Raw genomic sequence first — 20,337 nt, forward strand, 5'->3', positions numbered from 1 at the left:
TAAATCAGTGGAGCAGAACGCCACACCAACAGCATCGACAAAGAGCAGAATCCATCAGGAGACTTTAAGCCACCACAAAACCCCCTTCCACCCCTGGACCGGTGGATAAACTCATATCAAAGCCACCTGGAGGGCAGTTTCTGAAGATGGAGGAGGAGGAGGCCGTGCCACCACTGATCTCCTAAGACTATCTTTTTGATCTTCTATCAAATAGGACCACAAATCTCACAAACCTTGTCAAGAACATGTCCAGGTCATATTTCACCTCCAAAATCAATAGAAAGAAATATTTTTTCAACAACACGATGCCTACAGTATTTCAGAATCATTCAGTAGTTTACATTTGACAAATATTCACGACAATTAAACGTTTTCCACGCAAATTCTAATGCAAAAAAAAAAAAAACTAATGCAAATGGTGTTATTTTTGTATTATTTACTTTTTTAATATTTTGAATTAGCTTTTATTTTTATGTTTTCAGTTTTATTTCAGTTTAAATTTGCGTCATTTTATGTAATTTGTCAGTTTTATTTGGTTTAAATATTTTTTAAATATAATTTCAATTTTACTTTAGTGATTTTATTTTGGTTAGTTGCCAAGGCAACATTTGTAATTTCATTTAAGATTTTTAAGTTAAAGGCTTTTTTTTTTCTAATATTTATTTATTTTTATTTCAGCTTGATTTAACAGTTATAGTTTTAGTTGACAATAACAACACTGAATGCAAAAACAAATAATACAAAATTAAATTAAATTAAAAGTAATAATAAAATCTAAAAAAATAAAATAAAATTAATAAAAAAAACATCTAAAAAATATGATATAATATAGTAATTTAAAAAAACTACTGAAAATGTTTCTTTTGGTGTGTATATATATATATATATATATATATGTGTGTGTGTGTGTGTGTGTGTGTGTATATATATATATATATATATATAACAAATAGTAATATATTATTGAACTAATAGAAATAAAAATTTGGGGGAGAAATTTGCACTGTAAAAAAATCTTTACAGTCTTAAAATGTGCTTAACTATTTTTATGCACAAAATCATTGGTGCAAATACTTTGAGAATGGAAAGCATTGCTATTACTCTTGCATGGTCTTGCGCGGCATGCTTTTATTTTTCTTAGTGATTTTTTTTTTGATGGACAAAGTAACCTGCCAGAACAATCCAGCATCAAGGCCGTGGGATTTGCAAGCACCGCTCACATTTTTAAAATTATTATTATTATTTCTTGTTGATTTTGGGGTGAAACGTGACCTTGGCATGTTTTAGAGAGATTCACCCAGAGAATCTGTCTGTGATGGGCTTGTGTTATCTGTGTGCGCGTCCCTCCTCACATATTCCGGACGTGTTGATGTTTACAGCGAGAAGACTCTGTGGGAGTGCATCACCATGGAGTTCTCATTATGCATTCGCAGGCCAGACTCAAAGAGGAGCTAAATTTGGATAGATCTGGCCCATGTGCTCACAGGCCTGATAATGAATGCGTCTCCAGCCTTTCATGTAATCAGACACTTATGAAAAGTCTACATGCTGGCGGTGCTTTGATATCACATTGTTCCCGGGCTCCACGGGGCTCTGCCAGCACCTCGCCGTCCTCCTGCTTTAACACGGCCCTCACTTCCTGTCGTTTTTCTTTCACACGTGTGGTTGACATGAACACCATCATTTGTCTTGACTCATGAAACATATTGAGTTCTACTTTACATATTTATTTAGTGATGCTTGGTAAGGTTATATTTTCTACTTGTATTTTATTTATTATTTTTTATTTAGTCATTATGCAATTTAAGAAAAATATTTATAAAGTCAATTTCATATGTAATATCGCATGTATTATTGTTTTTTTTTTAACTGTACATTTTTTAGCATCTTTTTATTAGTGGTCTTTGTAAAAAATCAAACAAAAAAAACTGTAAAGCAAACAGTGTTACTTAGTATTATTTAATGCACTGTTGTAATATTTATCAACATTTGAATTTTATTTTTATATTTTATCTGTTAATGTTTTATTTGTTATGCGATTTTGCATCGGTATTATTATTGCTCATAGTCCCGGTTAGTATTAGAAGTGAATTAGACGTGATTGCTGGTCCTGCGTTTGTCTTAAGGACATAAATAATGTCTCAAGTCGTGTGATTTGCTAAATAGATGTGTGCTTTTACTGTTTCAGACTTGTGATTTTTGCCTGGTTAGAGATAAAACAGGCAATTTGCATTGAATGAGGAATATCTAGAGGTCTTTTGCTTGTATGCAACCAGAACACCACAGCTTTGTGGCAATACGGGCCAATACCACTCTTCTGGTACTCTTCTTTTCCTTCAGAAAATATAAGAATCAAATTGAATTTCTGCTTTTGCTCAGTAATTACCCCAGGACGACTTCTCTCGGTAGAACTTCACAGAACTTGGCAGGGGTTTACTGACTGTACAGGGGAGTCGTTAAAGAAAATGAATTAACTAATAAGAGGCTTGGGTTTTGCGTCATTGCTACCACCGCACACGTTCTCTTGCCACATCATTACCACTTGAAGACCCAGAAAGCTCTAAATGATGACAAATACCCTCCTCTCCCCATGTCCCCGATGTTATAACCCAGCCACAAAACAGCTTATTCGGTTAGCCATCAAAGAACAAAGCGAAACTCAAACCATCGGTGCATTTCCCTCGGTGCTAGAAGATCCAGTGCAGATCTCTACTGCGCTTTCTGCTCACTCAAGTGAGCCAAACCCACAATGTATTTTAATAGCATGATTAATTAATGAGGCAGAAAATAAAATATGGCACATTAGTATATCAAACTAATCAATTTTCCAAAAAATGCTCATCCATTTATTAGAAGATGCATTTAATTCAATTATTTATCACCTATAGGATGAGCGCATATTAATATTAATAATATCATAATCCTTGTTTATAACCCCTATATACAGTATATATATGTGTGTGTGTGTGTGTGTGTTATATACATATATATATATACATACACAGATCTGGATAGTAACTGATTACATGTAATCTGGATTACGTAATCAGATTCCAAAAATGAAGTACTGAGAGTAATTAGTGTTAAAGTTACATTTTAAAATACTTGTAATCAGGCTACAGTTACTTTTTTATTGATTACATGATTACATATTATTCACACAATAGCAATAAATTATTCATCATTTATTGATTCTCTCTAATTCCTCTTTTTTATCTTTTAAATGTTCCTTTCTAAAATAGCCTCCCGCTTATATACACTCAGAAAGTCCAGTTTTGTGGGCATTCACACATAGACTGGTCATTAGTCAGGTGGTGACACATCAATGAATGTGACCAAAAGTCATTTCAGGATTAAGAAGTGTTTCAACATTGCATCAACTACTGATGAACTAATGAACACATTCATTTTTATTTGAATTATCACTCAGTAGGTTATTTGTATTATTACAAAATAAGAGAGATCAAACAAAATGCATGTTATTTTTCGTTTAGTACTTTCCTGATTAAGATATTTTACATAAAGATGTTTACATATAGTTCACAAGACCAAAAAATACCGAACTTATTAAAGTAACCCCATTCAAAAGTTTGAAAACCCTTGGCTCTTAATACTGTGTGTGGTTACCTGGATGATCTACGACTGTTTTTTTGTTTTGTACATGAGTCCCTTGTTTGTTCTGAACAGATAAACTGAGCACTGTTCTTCAGAAAAATCCTCCAGGTCCTGCAGATTCTTTTTTGCATATTTGAACCCTTTCCAGCAGTGACTGTGTGATTTTGAGATCCATCTTTCCACACTGAGACTCAAACACAACTATTAAAAAAGGTTCAAACATTCACTGATGCTCCAGAAGGAAACACGATGCATTAAGAGCCGGGGGGTGAAAACTTTTGAACAGGATGAAAATGTCCAATTTTTTCTTATTTTGTTGAAATATAATTTTTTTCCATTTAGTTCTGCCCTCCGGAAGCATCAGACTTTACTTGCATGTTTCCCGGAAGACAAATTAAGTACAATTTACCTTGATCTTAAAATTCAAAAAGTTTAATGCATAGTGTTTTCTTCTGGAGCATCAGTGAATGTTTGAACCTTTTTTAATAGTTGTGTTAATAAATAAATAGCATCACTGAATTATGGTACCACCATAGTATTTTTATAATACACTAATGTGATAATGTAAATGCCTGATTGTTTGAGTTTGAGAAGTATCAGCACTAACTCACCGTTGTCACTGGCCAGCTGAAAGTATCCGTCCACTAGTGAAGCTCCGTTGTTGAAGTGTTGAGTCATGTGATCGAGCCAGTTGGCCTCCATAGTGCAGATGCCCTCGCCCTGCGGCTGCACTCGCAGAGGCACTTTAACTGTGTAGTACTTCAGCTGACCCTCACGCCGACCCGGGTAGTTAAACAATCCAAAGAGCTCGGCTCCTGTGCACATAATAAACACTGATTTTAATTAAATACACAATAGTTACGCCCCAATTAAATACATTGAAATGGCAGAGGAAGCTGTTATGAACATTGTATTAAAACACGGATCGACAATGATTACTATGATGATGAATGAAGACATAATGATATCATAATTATTGAAAATATTTTTTTATGTATTTGTTGTAAATATTTTTTCATCTCTATTATGTTTATATAGTGTGTGTGTATATATATATATATATATATATATATATATATAATTTAAAATATATATTTTTATTTAAAGTAATAGCACAAATTAAAACCATAAAGAGCATGTTCGTTATTTTGTAGCTAAAATAAAAAATAAATAATAAAAACTTTTCATTTCAGGAAGCAGTTCTCATTTTCATTTAGTTTAACTTGAAAATTCCTGAAAATTCACAAAAAAAAAAAAAAACTATATAGACAAAAATGACTAAAAATGATAAAAACAGTACAAAGTAGTTTTTAATTTAAACTTTAAAATTTAAATAAAATAGAAAAATAAAAACTGATTCAAAATATTAATACAAATTATAATATGGTAGTCTATCTATCTATCTGGATATAAATATATAGATTATATATATATGTAATATTTATGTATTATAAAAATACATGTATAACACTGTTTAAAAATGTAATTTTCATTTGATTTAGTGGACCGTGGGTGAATATTTAGTCTGAGACTAACTAACTAACCTTCATAACCCAAACTCAGACTGGTCTTGTCAGCACGGTTATGAGATTTGTGAACTGCGTGTTCCTTTGCTGTGGTCCTTCACACTTAATTAATTAGCTTGTAGATGGGCTTAACAACTAATTAGCTGGCGTCCAGGTCTAGCGGAGGTGAGTAATTAAGGAAATTAGGTGATGTAGTGGCAATCTGGAAGGAGTATTTAGGACCATCGTTTCTCACTAGACCAGCCTCACTTGAGAGAACTGACCATTCATTCTTCTCAATGAGATTACGTTTGGCTGGAAAACAAACCGCTATTTACATCTGCCACAAAGAGAAAGAGAGCAGACCTAATGGATTACGATGGTCTAAGATGAATTTGTTTGTGTGCCTGCTTTACCCAGTAAAACCTCCCTATTTTCAGACCTATATTAGAACTAATGGGAAATTGACCGAAAAGATAAATATGGATGCACTTTTGTTCTGGCAGCGATCATTTAGATTGCCGCTGACTGCATTGAGTCATTAACCGCCTCTGACAGGACCAAGAGAAGCCAATGAGAGAGAGCCATCTGAACGGCTTGCATTTACAGCACAAATCTCAGCAAGGATGAATCATTAATTGTTGTTTTACTTCAATTTCAGTACAACAGGTTCTTCCTATAAACCCATTTCCTGTAACATTCACAGTACATGTGCATCACTTTAATACAGGCTGATTTTTATTTTATTTCTGCCCTTTTTATGAATAGGGGCCAGAGCGAGATGGAAATAAGGAGGATTTCCATCCATCACATGAGGACCGCAGCTGAGAATATGTGTACTTTTAGACCCAAAAATCGAAAAAGGTAAATCAACTTATATTTTGAATGAAGAACAATTTATATATATATATATATATATATACGTATAACTTTTTTGTGTTATTTTCATTACAATTATGCACATGACCCCTCATTTTTATTACTCCAGTGCATAACATTAATTATTTACAACTATTATATATTTACATTGTGAAATATTTATACATCACAATAGTATTTGTTGTACATACCTTATTTTTATTTAAAATAATTTTATGCACGTCCTCATCATTATTATTACTTCATTGCAAAACATTAATAACTTACAACTTACAACAATATGTTTTTTAATTTTTAGTATTTAAATTTTTTTTTTGTCTGTAGTTAAAACTTGCATTAATTTGGAGATTTTGAGAACGAAAATGTGAAAGAAACTAAATGTTTCTTTTAAGGGCAGTGACAGTATATATGTTTTAGGTGAGATGTTTAGATGAAATCCACCTAAATATTAAAGCTGTATTTATTCATAGTTTGAAATAAAACTGGCTTTTTACTTTGCAATATGATTTAATACCTTGTATGTAATATGACATGTGATATCATCATAAATCTTATATAATAATATATATAAAAAACTGCTATCCATCAAAATTTCATGGTTTATCAAATGCTAATACCATCACTACCACAATAGTATTTTTATAATATGCTAAATCTAGTGTAAACAAAATGATTCAAAATTATCAGCTCTAGCTCACTATTGTCACAATATTTTGCAATTAAAATTTGCATTCATTTGCAGAATTTGGGGAGGGAAATGGGATTTAATTGTAATGAAAGTAATTAAAAAAAAAAAATTCTATATTAAACTTGTACATATTTAAATAAAACTGGCTGGATGCAGCTCTAAATAAGTTCATTAGACACAAAGTCATGCTCTCCTCACATGAAAGTCACCGTCTCTGTGACATTCTCTAACTTCCAGAGGGTTTTGGTGAAGCGTTGGACGTTTAGTGGGGAAACAAGCACACAAACGACCCCGTTACAGGCCTCCAAGCTCTATGTGATCAACCCTTTTGACAAGGTCAAACACGCTGGATATCTGCAGTTAGCACTGCCAAGGAACGCGACATGTCATCAAGTGTTTGCCTAATCCGCATTTGAATTGCATCATATCAACACATCCCCACAAGTCCTGACCTCCGTCTTCACTGGAGCCGATAACTGTGGAAATATTCGGATGTGGATTGCATCCCACTGGCTGATTGCCAAAGTTACGGTTCAGATATAAATAGATGTTTCTTTGACTCAAAGGAGCAAATTCTCGAAGCACTTGAAGACAGCATGTCTATTTTAGCATTGCGGTTGCTTTCTGCTTGATTCCCTTAGTGAATCGTGTGTTAAAACAATGCAGACAGTATTGAACACGCTCCAAATAAACATTGCTATCAGTGGAACCAATTCATATTTAGTTAATTTCCTGGAAAATTTGTTACTTACAAGTATTAGTGTTATTTTAGTAGCTTTGAGATGCTATTTTAGATTTTATTAATAATTTGAATTCATGTTTTTGAAGGCTCTCAAGAAGTAATCCCTTTATTTATTTATTTATTACATTTTCTTATTGTTGTGTGAATACTTCTATACTTGTGTATAATCATTATGTATTCTTTTATTTATTTTCTTTGCCATTTGAGTTGTGTTGGGAGAGGAATTAATAGTTAGAAAATTAGAAAAAATGAATGCCTTTGGAAGTGCTTTTGTTACTGAACAATTTCATGTTTTGATAAAAATAAAAATATTTTTAATTAATTTTTATGATTTTGTACATTAATTTTTATCTGTTATTTTTTAATTTTTAAAGTAATTTTGTTGTGTTTTTTGGCAGTTGTATTATTATTTTAATAATATGTGAATGTCTATACAGTTTTTATTCATTTCTATTTAAGTTTTAGTTGATATTTTAGTACATCAAGTTCTAAGTTGAAGTTTCATTTAAACTAAATTAATTTGTTGTTAATTCATTTTGTTTTAAGTTATTTTTTTTATTTCAAGTAATGAAAATTTTTATTGTTTTAGTTTTAGTTGACTGTAATAATCCTGACCATTATACTGCAATGCATTTGTTTCTATTTTTCTTTAATTTCACATCTTTTGCATACAAATAAAATAATGTTTCTTTAAATGAATTTTTTGAAATTCCTAAAGGAAACCATGGCTTAAGTTCTTTTCCACAATTTTAGGACTACAACCTGAACGACTTCTCATTAAAATAATGAGACAATCTTAATATTCCTACAATAGACTTCATTTTCACAGTCTTATTTCTTTTTCATATTGGTTTAAAATGCAACTTGCGAGATTAACCCAGAATATTGGCTTTATAATATTCATTTACTTTGTAAATGAATATTATACTTTGTACTTTGTGGGAAGTCGTGGCCTAATGGTTAGAGAGTCGGACTCGTAATCCAAAGGTTGCGGGTTCGAGTCTCGGGCCGGCAGGGATTGTAGGTGGGGGGAGTGAATGTCCAGCGCTCCCTCCACCCTCAATACCACAACTGAGGTGCCCTTGAGCAAGGCACCGAACCCCCAACTGCTCCCCGGGCGCTGCAGCATAAATGGCTGCCCACTGCTCCGGGTGTGTGTTCACGGTGTGTGTGTGTTCACTGCTGTGTGTGTGCACGATGGATGGGTTAAATGCAGAGCACGAATTCCGAGTATGGGTCACCATACTTGGCTGAATGTCACTTCACTTTATCACTTTATTTATTTCACTTTATTTACTTTATTTATTTTTTATTTTAAAGCACTCTGAATTACTGCTGTGCATGAAATGAACTATACGAGTAATCTTTCCTTTCCTTTCTGAATGCAGGTTTCATGGCTTTCCAGCTGCGTGGCGGGATGGGAAAACCCTTGGACAAACCTGCACCTCATCTGAGCTCTGAGCATTTCACACTGCTGACCAGTGCCATTATGTTTTATAGATGTTCACCCGGAGCATTAGAGGGACTTGTGCAGGGAATGACTATATTTATCAGCAGTGGCGATAAGTCATAAAGATGCAGCGGTGTGCAAAGGACTCCTGGCAGCTGTCATTTTGTGGCTGAATGAGAAAAATTGGTGTAGCGTGAGGCCGCCGGTGGTGACAGTAGCATACTTCCACTGCTGACGAAGTCACTTCCACATCCAGATGGAGACTGGGGCTGCCGGCGCAGGACTCCCAGCATGCATCATTCACATGGTACGGCGATCTCTGCTCACAATGCCACAGTTTTTGCACAAAAAAGGCTCCCTAGCTAATGTTGAGAATGAGGTTTGCCATCTGGTTACTGGAGGAAAAAGAAGGGTGAACAAAGCCTAATCTAGCACCCGCTGTGTGGGTTTTTGTAAATGCCAAATCTGCCCAATCCCATACGTCAAAGCATTGCTTAAACTCTGTGACAATGCTTTTCTTCAGACAAAAACTACAAAATCAGGCCAGTGAGATGCTTTCACAGTGTGTGACACCCAGAAGACAAGTGAGTTTTGATCTTTCTGTCATCACTACTTCAAGAAAAACAGCTGGCTTTAGGGCTGGGCGATATATTTGCAAAGATGTTGTGCTGTCAATACTAAAATTAAGTAATATTATGATTTTAATGCACTTTATTTGACCAATTTAAAAAAAAAAAAAAACCTCAATCTGCTCCAAAAATAAAAAAGAAATTATGGAATTATGTTAAGTGATATGGAAATAAAATGGACAATATATAATTTTAATTCAGCAAGGATGCATTAATTTGATTCAAAGAAACAGTCAAGACTTTTGCAGTGCTACAAAAGCTTTCCATTTCAAATAAATTCTGTTCTTTTGAACTTCTATTAATCAAAGAATCCTGAAAAACTAAATGTATCACAGATTCCATAAAAATATGAAGCAGTGCAGCTGTTTGAAATATTGATAATAATGATAAATATTTCTTGAGCAGCAAATCAGCATATTAGAATGATTTCTGAAGGATTATGTGACACTGAAGACTGGAGCAATGATGCTGAAAATTCAGCTTTGATCACAGAAATAAATTACATTTGAAATTATATTACAATAGAAAAAAGTTATTTTAACTTGTAATAATATTTTACTATATTGCTGTTTTTACTGTAATTTGTATCAAATAAACACAGCCTTGGTTAGCAGAAGAGACTTATTTTTAAATACATAAAAAACCTTTCTGACCCCAAACTTTTTGAACAGTAGTGTAAACACTTATCTTGAATATATCAACCCACCACTCTTAGTCAGGGCCAACCTGCTGGGTTTCTCGGTTGTGTCTGTGATTTTGGCCGTGTCGTTGTTGTTGTGTGTCAGTGTATCCCCTTGCTGTGTTTCACCAGATCCTGATTTCTCAACAGAGAGATCATCTCCTCCGTCTCCACCTTCAGAAGCTTTCATGTCCTCTCTCAGAGCCTCACCTCTCCCGTTTTTCCCTTCGTTCTCCTCTCCGGACTCGTCTCCCAGCTCCGGCTCCTCCAGGGGACTGGGACTGGGCGTCAGCCCCGAGCCGTGCAGCGAGCTGGGGCTGGAGTGCAGGGAGAGGGAGGGTTCCTCTGGTTCTCCGTGCCGTAGCACGTGTGGGCGTAGGCCAGCTGGCTCCTGGATGAAGCCCACAAACATGATGCCCTGATCCGCAGCATCCTGGATCTGCTGAGAAGAGAGATATGAACACAGAGTAAAACTATATGTTTTGCTTGCCAATTTAGACCAACATGAATTTCCATGCTGGTCTGGTTTATCCTGCTTAAACAATAACATTGTTTATTGTAACCGACAATAAACAACTTGAAATCCTTAAGCCATCTTCTGAAATCCTTAAGCCATGTGCTCTGAGAACAAAACAAGCACGTAACCGCCAGTCATTTACATATGAAAAGCCTTTGCATACAAGACAGAATTTCTGCTCTGAATTATCAATGAAATTTTACATATTATTATCTATATATGTGGGAATTTCACACATGCATTGCTGTTCAAAAGTTTTGAACAATTTTTATTTTATTTTATATTTGTTTATTTTAATCAGAATCAGAATCAGAATCAGAACCAGAATGAGCTTTATTAGCCAAGTATGTTTACACATACAAGGAATTTGTTGTAGTGACAGAAGCTCCACAGTGCAACAGAAAGACAGCAACAGGACACAGATAATAAAAGAATAACAACAATTAACCAAAAGGCAATGTACAAAGCAGCAAAAACACAATATATAATATAAACAACTATGTATGTACAGGTCAAGTATGTGCAAATTAGAAATGAGAAAATAAAGATAAAATTAGTGGGTGTGGTGAATGGATAGTGTATTATAATTGTGTGTTCCACATTTATTGTTGAGTATTCATGAGATCTGTAGCGTCGACCAGATGGTAACACTTCAAAGAGGGAATGTGCTGGATCTGAGGGGTCCATAGTGATTTTACCAGCCCTTTTGCTCACTCTGGATAAGTACAGTTCTTGGAGAGTGGGGAGGGTTGTACCAATGATTCGCTCAGCAGTCCGGACTACTCTCTGTAGTCTTCTACAGGTCAGACTTGGTAGCTGAGCTGAACCAGACAGTTATTGAAGTGCAGAGGATGGACTCAATGATGGCAGAGTAGAACTGTTTCAGCAGCTCCTGTGGCAGGTTTAACTTCCTCAGCTGGCGAAGAAAGTACAACCTCTGCTGGACCTTCCTGACAATGGAGTCTATGTGAATGTCCCACTTCAGGTCCTGGGAGATGGTGGTGCCCAGGAATCTGAATGACTCCACTGCAGTCACAGTGCTGTTCATGATGGTGAGTGGGGGGAGAGCAGGGGGGTTTCTCCTGAAGTCCACTATCATCTCCACAGTTTTGAGCGTGTTAAGCTCCAGGTTGTTAAGACCAGCTCCATAACCTCCTGTCTGTAAGCAGACTCGTCACCATCCTGAATGAGGCCGATCAGTGTGGTGTCATCTGTAAACTTCAGGAGCTTGACAGAGGGGTCTTTAGATGTGCAGTCGTTGGTGTAGAGGGAGAAGAGCAGTGGGGAGAGTACGCAGCCCTGAGAAGCTCCAGTGCTGATGGTTCGAGTGCTGGATGACAAACTAACTGCTTTACTAACTGCTGTCTGTCTGTCAGGAAGCTGTTGATCCACTGGCAGACGGAGGTGGGGACTGAGAGCTGTGTCAGTTTATTCTGAAGGGTGTTCGGGATAATGGTGTTAAAAGCGGAGCTGAAGTCCACAAACAGGATCCTCACATAAGTCCCTGGTCTGTCCAGATGCTGCAGGGTGAAGTGCAGTCCCATGTTGACTGCATTATGCACAGACCTGTTTGCTCTGTAGGCAAACTGCAGGGGGTCCAGTAAGTTAGAGTCACAGGTCTGTAGTCATTAAGTCCTGTAATCTTGGGTTTCTTTGGGGCGGGGATGATGGTGGTGCGTTTGAAGCATGAGGGGACTTCACACAGCTCCAGTGATCTGTTGAAGATCTGTGTGAAGATGGGGGCCAGCTGATCAGCACAGGTTTTTAGACAGGCTGGTGACACATCTTCTGGGCCTGGTGCTTTCCTTCTTTTGTTTTTCCTGAAGACCTGGCACACATCTTCTTCGCTGATTTGAATCGTAGGTGTGGGGGAGAGGAGGGTTGCTGGAGGTGTTAATGGTTGTGTGGAGAGGTGTTCAGCGCGGGTGTGGGGTGATCTTTCAAAACGACAAAATAACTTGTTGAAGTTGTCTGCCAGGTGTTGATTCTCCACAGTACTGCGGGATGGTGTCTTGTAACTGGTGATATCCTTCATGCCTTTCCACACTGAAGCAGGATCACTGGAAGATAATTTTTTCCTGAGCTTGCCAGAATAATTCCTCTTTGCCACTCTGATCTCCTTTTCCAGTGTGTATTTGGCCTGTTTGTACAAGACTTTATCCCCTTTTCTGTAAGCATCTTATTTGGCCTGACGGAGCTGTCTGAGTTTTGCAGTGAACCATGGCTTGTCATTGTTGTAGATTAGATGAGTCCTGTTAGGAATGCACATATCATCACGGAAACTGATATATGATGTTGAGCTAGTCCAGATCGGTGGCAGCGGCTTCAAAAACAGTCCAATCAGTGAGGTCGAAGGTCCGTGTACGTTTTGATAGTTTGTTTTCCAATTTGAAACGAAATAAGCAGAAACGAGAAAACGGCACCTTTATTCGTTTTTTCGTTTTTTTGAAAAAAACGAAAAAACGAGATTTCGGCTTGATTTTTCGTTTTTTAGTTCAGAGGCATAAAACGAATAAATGACTTCAAAATTCGTTTTCCACATGTGGGCGGTCCTGAGACGCCCCCTTCCGCCGATTGGTCAAGCAAATCTGAGCATGTGACATCATCAGTAGTCGCTCAGGTCTGTTCAACAAAATAATAGTCCTCTAACGTTACTATGGCTACCGATTCTTAAACTGTACAGGGCAGGTCCTGTTGGGCTTTCTTCTGTGCAACTTTACGCGTTTCACAGAAATCTTTACATCAGAAATATTAAATATTAGTCTGCCACCAGCCCGTTTTATTTAGCTGTGCAGAGTTAAATCTGTGTGATGAAGCTGCGCTAGACAGCGCCGAGCGAGAGAGGATCACTCATAGATATATATGGGATCACTGACCAGTGTTCAGTCAGCAGTCAGAACTTGGGTACCGTCGCGATGATGGTCAAATACATTTGTACTGAAAATGACCCGCGAGTATGATTGACAGGACGATAGCGGAGGCAATTAAAAGCGCAATATAACTTCTGTTAACAAAAACATAAAAAAAATGTTTTTTAATATAAGTGGCTTTGTCTTTGTTTTAATCAAATAATTGTGAACCACAAACCGAGCCTTCGTTTTAAAGGGCGATTTCCAAATATATTTTATTTATTTGTTATAATATGGGTATTTTATGTCACCCGTCTTATAAGTTTGATTATAGTAGGCTATACGCAAGTTTTTTTATTGTACTATTTTACTGTTGTTTTTTAATTAACAATATATCATAACAACTTATAAAGATCAAAATCTACAGAAGAGATTAACAAATAACATTGGTGTTGTCATAAATTAACTAATCAATGGGAAAATTTCCTCACCGGCACAACCCTATTCTTAATGTTGGCTACATGTTACAGATTTAATGTTGAGCACATAATGTTCAAGGCTTCTTAAATACCATTACACTCGGTTGAAGAGTCAAGAAGGATGTGTTAATTTACTGTAGATTTCAATCTGTCATTAGTTGGTGACCCGGTGTAATTATAATAGCATAAATAAAAACAAATACACGTAATAGGCTATGTATGCCAATAGGCAAAACACATCTGCTTTTCCTCTAGATCACTTTACTATGGAAGCCCGTTTCCGCCAATGAATAAAAAATAAAACAAGGTAACTGCGACTTTTTATCTCACAATTCGGACTTTTTTTCTCGCAATTCTGATTTTATAACTCGCAATTCTGACTTTTTTTCTCACAATTGCGAGTTTTTATCTCACAACTCTGACTTTCTCGCACCATAGCAAACCACTCTCCGTGTAAGGCTTTTGGACGCGGTTGGACAGTACCATTACCGCCGGGCTTTCAGACACAACATTCTTCATTTCTTTATAGTTCTGAGTTTGAGGCAGCTTCTATCACGTTATTTTAATAACAGCTGTCAAGTAAAGCGCGTATTATTGTAACACGAGAGTGGATATATATGAATGCACGCAGGTGGATTTCCTTCACTCTCGCATAAAGCGCGCTTTCATCTCTATGTTCTTGCTATAGAATTATCTTATCTCCTGTATCTAATGTTGTAAGATATCAAGCAAGACATCCCCAATGAAAATGATAAATAAATTAAGGATTCATTAATTTGAAATAAGTTTTTTTTTATTATTATTATTATTTAGTCAATTATATATGAAGAGTTCAGATGCAAAAGCCTAAGTGCCATCTGAAATTTTATTCTAAAATGAGCATTTTTCTCAGGTACAGGTTCTTTTCATTGTCATTAAAACCCTCTGATTGTTTACGGGGTCTTTTTTTACCCCAAATGACTTTTGCTCAATTTTTTAAAAATGTTCCCTTTGTCCAAATGGTATGAAACCTTCTATGGCTCTCAACACTTTCTAGATCTACAAAAAAAAATTAATTGGAATGATATCTGTTTTTATGTTAGCGTGACAAAATTTGTGACACTCGTGGCTTCCGGGGTCTCTGGAGACCCCGCAATCAAAATAGACAAAATTCATCATCAAAATCAGAAACAACGCAGAACACATCGACAGAAATGGCACAAATAAAGTGGCACACTTCCACCAATGCGAAAAACATCCACAATGCTAAATTATATTGCTCACAACACACACACACACACACACATATAGAGGAACACATTTTTGAGACTATAAAAACTGTTCTCTTATCATTTGTAAAATAAAATCATCCAAAATGCAGTAGGCTACCACCACAAAAATAAATTGGTGACACTGACACATTGAAAATGTGCACACTCACACACACACACACACACATTTGTAAGGCTATAATTTGTCAAATAAAATCATCCAAAATGCAGAACCAACACAAATATAAAGAGGTGACACTGACACCGACAATGTGTACTCACACACTCTCTCACACACACACACACACTTATTGTTCCTCGTTGTTTGATTTCTTTTACTAAATTTGATCTTTTTACTGCTTTATTTGCTCACTTGTTATTGCTGTTCAGTTCATGTGTTCATATGTAATATAACTGTTAATTTCTGTTCATTTTTGTTCTGTTACAGTTAGTAACTGAAATATTGATTAAAATTGTAGAATTATATTAAAAATAGATAATTGAAATAAATGATAAAATCTTAAGACTCCAACATTTCTCTTTGTAACATTTTGTTCAGGTTTGATTCTAATCATAATGTAACATTATTGAAAAACTGGGTGTTTTTCAGTACAAAAAATACTAAACTTTGACAAAAAATATTTTATTTTTGTTATAATTGTGATTTTATAATATTTAGATATGAATCCAACTGAATCCAACTTGTGAAAAGATATCTTTCAGGTCTCTCAAATAGCAAATAGCATATAGTGGAGCTCTATGGCCATCTAGTGGTTAAAGTGATATTTTTTTATTTTAAAACTGCATTTTCCAAAAATGGGTATAAATGTTACATTAAATCATTTAAAATGATCCATGTTATCCCCATGAATGAAAGTTAGAAATCTGGGCCTTTTATAAAGTGAATTTTACATCAAATGCTGTTTTTTTGTAAATTTGTAATTTAAATAAATATTTATTTATTTATAGAAATTTAAAAGATATCATAAATCCTCCAAAAACTGCACAAATGTTGAGTAAAAACATTAACAAACAGAGTAAAATTACATTTGTAAAAAAAAAACTATTATCTTGTTACAAAATTAAATGTTATTGTCTGGGGTCTCTGGAGACCCCCAAAAAACTATAGGGTACAGAGATTTAAACCATCAGAGGGTTAAATTAAAATAACTGAATATAAACGAAAAATACTAATTTTAGAAGAGAATTTCAGATGGCATTTAAGCTTTTGCATCTGAACTCTTCATATATAATTGACTAAATAATTTTCATTTATTTATAATTTATTTATCATTTTCATTGGGGATGTCTTGCTTGATATCTTACAACATTAGATACAGGAGATAAGATAATTCTATAGCAAGAACATAGAGATGAAAGCGCGCTTTATGCGAGAGTGAAGGAAATCCACCTGCGTGCATTCATATATATCCACTCTCGTGTTACAATAATACGCGCTTTACTTGACAGCTGTTATTAAAATAACGTGATAGAAGCTGCCTCAAACTCAGAACTATAAAGAAATGAAGAATGTTGTGTCTGAAAGCCCGGCGGTAATGGTAGGCTACTGTCCAACCGCGTCCAAAAGCCTTACACGGAGAGTGGTTTGCTATGGTGCGAGAAAGTCAGAGTTGTGAGATAAAAACTCGCAATTGTGAGAAAAAAAGTCAGAATTGCGAGTTATAAAATCAGAATTGCGAGAAAAAAAGTCCGAATTGTGAGATAAAAAGTCGCAGTTACCTTGTTTTATTTTTTATTCATTGGCGGAAACGGGCTTCCATAGTAAAGTGATCTAGAGGAAAAGCAGATGTGTTTTGCCTATTGGCATACATAGCCTATTACGTGTATTTGTTTTTATTTATGCTATTATAATTACACCGGGTCACCAACTAATGACAGATTGAAATCTACAGTAAATTAACACATCCTTCTTGACTCTTCAACCGAGTGTAATGGTATTTAAGAAGCCTTGAACATTATGTGCTCAACATTAAATCTGTAACATGTAGCCAACATTAAGAATAGGGTTGTGCCGGTGAGGAAATTTTCCCATTGATTAGTTAATTTATGACAACACCAATGTTATTTGTTAATCTCTTCTGTAGATTTTGATCTTTATAAGTTGTTATGATATATTGTTAATTAAAAAACAACAGTAAAATAGTACAATAAAAAAACTTGCGTATAGCCTACTATAATCAAACTTATAAGACGGGTGACATAAAATACCCATATTATAACAAATAAATAAAATATATTTGGAAATCGCCCTTTAAAACGAAGGCTCGGTTTGTGGTTCACAATTATTTGATTAAAACAAAGACAAAGCCACTTATATTAAAAAACATTTTTTTTTATGTTTTTGTTAACAGAAGTTATATTGCGCTTTTAATTGCCTCCGCTATCGTCCTGTCAATCATACTCGCGGGTCATTTTCAGTACAAATGTATTTGACCATCATCGCGACGGTACCCAAGTTCTGACTGCTGACTGAACACTGGTCAGTGATCCCATATATATCTATGAGTGATCCTCTCTCGCTCGGCGCTGTCTAGCGCAGCTTCATCACACAGATTTAACTCTGCACAGCTAAATAAAACGGGCTGGTGGCAGACTAATATTTAATATTTCTGATGTAAAGATTTCTGTGAAACGCGTAAAGTTGCACAGAAGAAAGCCCAACAGGACCTGCCCTGTACAGTTTAAGAATCGGTAGCCATAGTAACGTTAGAGGACTATTATTTTGTTGAACAGACCTGAGCGACTACTGATGACGTCACATGCTCAGATTTGCTTGACCAATCGGCGGAAGGGGGCGTCTCAGGACCGCCCACATGTGGAAAACGAATTTTGAAGTCATTTATTCGTTTTATGCCTCTGAACTAAAAAACGAAAAATCAAGGCGAAATCTCGCTTTTTCGTTTTTTTCAAAAAAACGAAAAAACGAATAAAGGTGCCGTTTTCTCGTTTCTGCTTATTTCGTTTCAAATTGGAAAACAAACTATCAAAACGTACACGGACCGTCGAAACAGGCTTGTAAATTCCGCTCGGTTTCATTAGTCCATCTTTTAACAGTTCTTAATACAGGTTTTGTAGATTTAAGTTTCTGCCTGTAGGACGGAATAAGATGAACCAAACAGTGATCAGAGAGTCCTAAAGCTGCTCGTGGAACCGAGTGATTTGCGTCCTTTATCGTTGTGTAACAGTGATCCAATATATTACTGTCTCTGGTGGGACATGTGATGTGCTGTCTGTATTTTGGTAGTTCGCGGGAGAGATTTGCTTTATTAAAGTCCCCGAGAGTGATTAAAACAGAGTCCGGGTGTTGTTGCTCACTCTCTGTGATTGATGTAAAAGCACGTCCCGCCGCCGCGCGATTTCCCCGTTGATTCCACGTCCCGATCTGCTCTGATCAGCTGGTAATTAGGCAGATGTAGTACGCTGTCCGGTATGTCGCCATTCAGCCAGGTTTCCGTGAAACACAGGGCAGCAGAGTTAGAAAAGTCCTTGTTTGTCCGGGAGAGCAGAAGTAGTTCGTCCGTTTTGTTGGGTAGAGAGTGGAGATTCGGCAGATGGATGCTAGGCAAGACCGTTCGAAATCCGGCCTGACGAAGCTTCACGAGCGCTCCCGCTCTCTTCCCCCGCCTGCGCCTCCTGTAGCGTTTGACCAGAGCTATGGCTCCGCCAACTACAATGTCCAGCAAAACGTCAGAAAAATCTAAATCCAGTAAAAGATTTTGTGGTGTGTTCTGCCGAATGTTCAGCAGGTCATCACTGGTAAAACTGATCGTATTTGAAAAACAAAAAACAGGAAAAACAAACAAAAACAGTACAGACACTGGAGAGCAATGCACAATAGCTGCCATCATCGGCGCCATAATTTCTTCTAATACATAATTTCTAACTCATAATTTCTTCATAATTTTAATGTTTGTAAAAATTATTTTTTTTTTAATTGAGAAATATTATTCCAACTCAAAATAACGGTTTTCTATTTGAATATATGTAAAAATGGAATTTATTTCTGTGATCAAAGCTGAATTTACAGCATCATACATCATTACATCATTCAGAAATCATTCTAATGCTCATTTGCTAATCAAGAAACATTTCTGATTATTATTTTAATCTTAATCTTATTATTTCTTATCATAAATATATTATTATTGTGTTGAAAGCATTTTAATAATAAATTGTTTTCAACATAATTAATATTAATTGCTTAATATTTTTGTGGAAATCTTGATACAACTACTTCTTACTACCTTTTACTTGTTAAAAAAATTATATTTAAAATAAATGTTTTTTTGTACTTTCTATTCAAAGACTCCTGAAAAAAAAAGTTTAGCAAAATAGATAATAATAAGAACCATTATTAATAAACCAAAAAATGAATTTAGCACCATGATTTCTGAATGATCATGTGACACTGAAGACTGGAGTATTGACTGTTGAAAATTCAATTTCATCTTCAAAATTTAAATACTTCAAATATTTCAATATATTACTGTTTGTACTGTATTTTCAATCAAATAAATGCAGCCTTGGTGAACATCAGAGACATATTAAATGTTTTTTATTATTTGTTTCTTAAATATTAATTATTCCAGTCCTTGACCGGTAGTGTACATCTTCCAAATATGACATTACACGGTTTACTGTGCCTTCATATTTTTCTATTTGATTTCTGTAGGTCTTGTTGTTGGTCCAGCTATGCAGAGTTTTAAAAAATTGTTCACAGACAACATCTTTTATGATGTTATTGGTGTTGGGCAAAATTTGTCAACATGGATGAGCAGATAAACCTCTCACAGCGCCGAGGGCTTTACGTAGCATTGTGTTTGTGCTGTTGAATGAGATACGAAGTTTCATTTCAAAAAAGTAGTTTCATTCATTTCCAGTTCCCTCATTGGAGGAACATTAAAACGATTGATATGCCACATTACCCTAACAATAAAACGCAGTTCAAAACAATATATTGCAAAAGCGGCTTTCTTTCTTCCACACCATCAGCTATTTGAAATTAGCAAGTGCTGATTACAATGGCAGCGGTCC

General features: G+C 35.6%; 1 protein-coding gene across 1 annotated transcript in view; it reads right to left on the minus strand.

Moving 5' to 3' along the window:
* Positions 1-20,337, minus strand: part of LOC306877575 (raftlin-like) — a 99,094-nt gene that overhangs the window by 21,991 nt on the left and 56,766 nt on the right. The window contains exons 5-6 of the mRNA XM_079429417.1: positions 10,215-10,629; positions 4,227-4,430 (exon numbers count right to left, since the gene is read on the minus strand). Coding sequence (XP_079285543.1) covers positions 4,227-4,430; positions 10,215-10,629 — 619 coding nt within the window. The remainder of the gene's footprint in view (positions 1-4,226; positions 4,431-10,214; positions 10,630-20,337) is intronic.

The sequence above is a fragment of the Barbus barbus genome, assembly GCF_936440315.1.
Source record: "Barbus barbus genome assembly, chromosome: 12".
Lineage (NCBI taxonomy): Eukaryota > Metazoa > Chordata > Actinopteri > Cypriniformes > Cyprinidae > Barbus > Barbus barbus.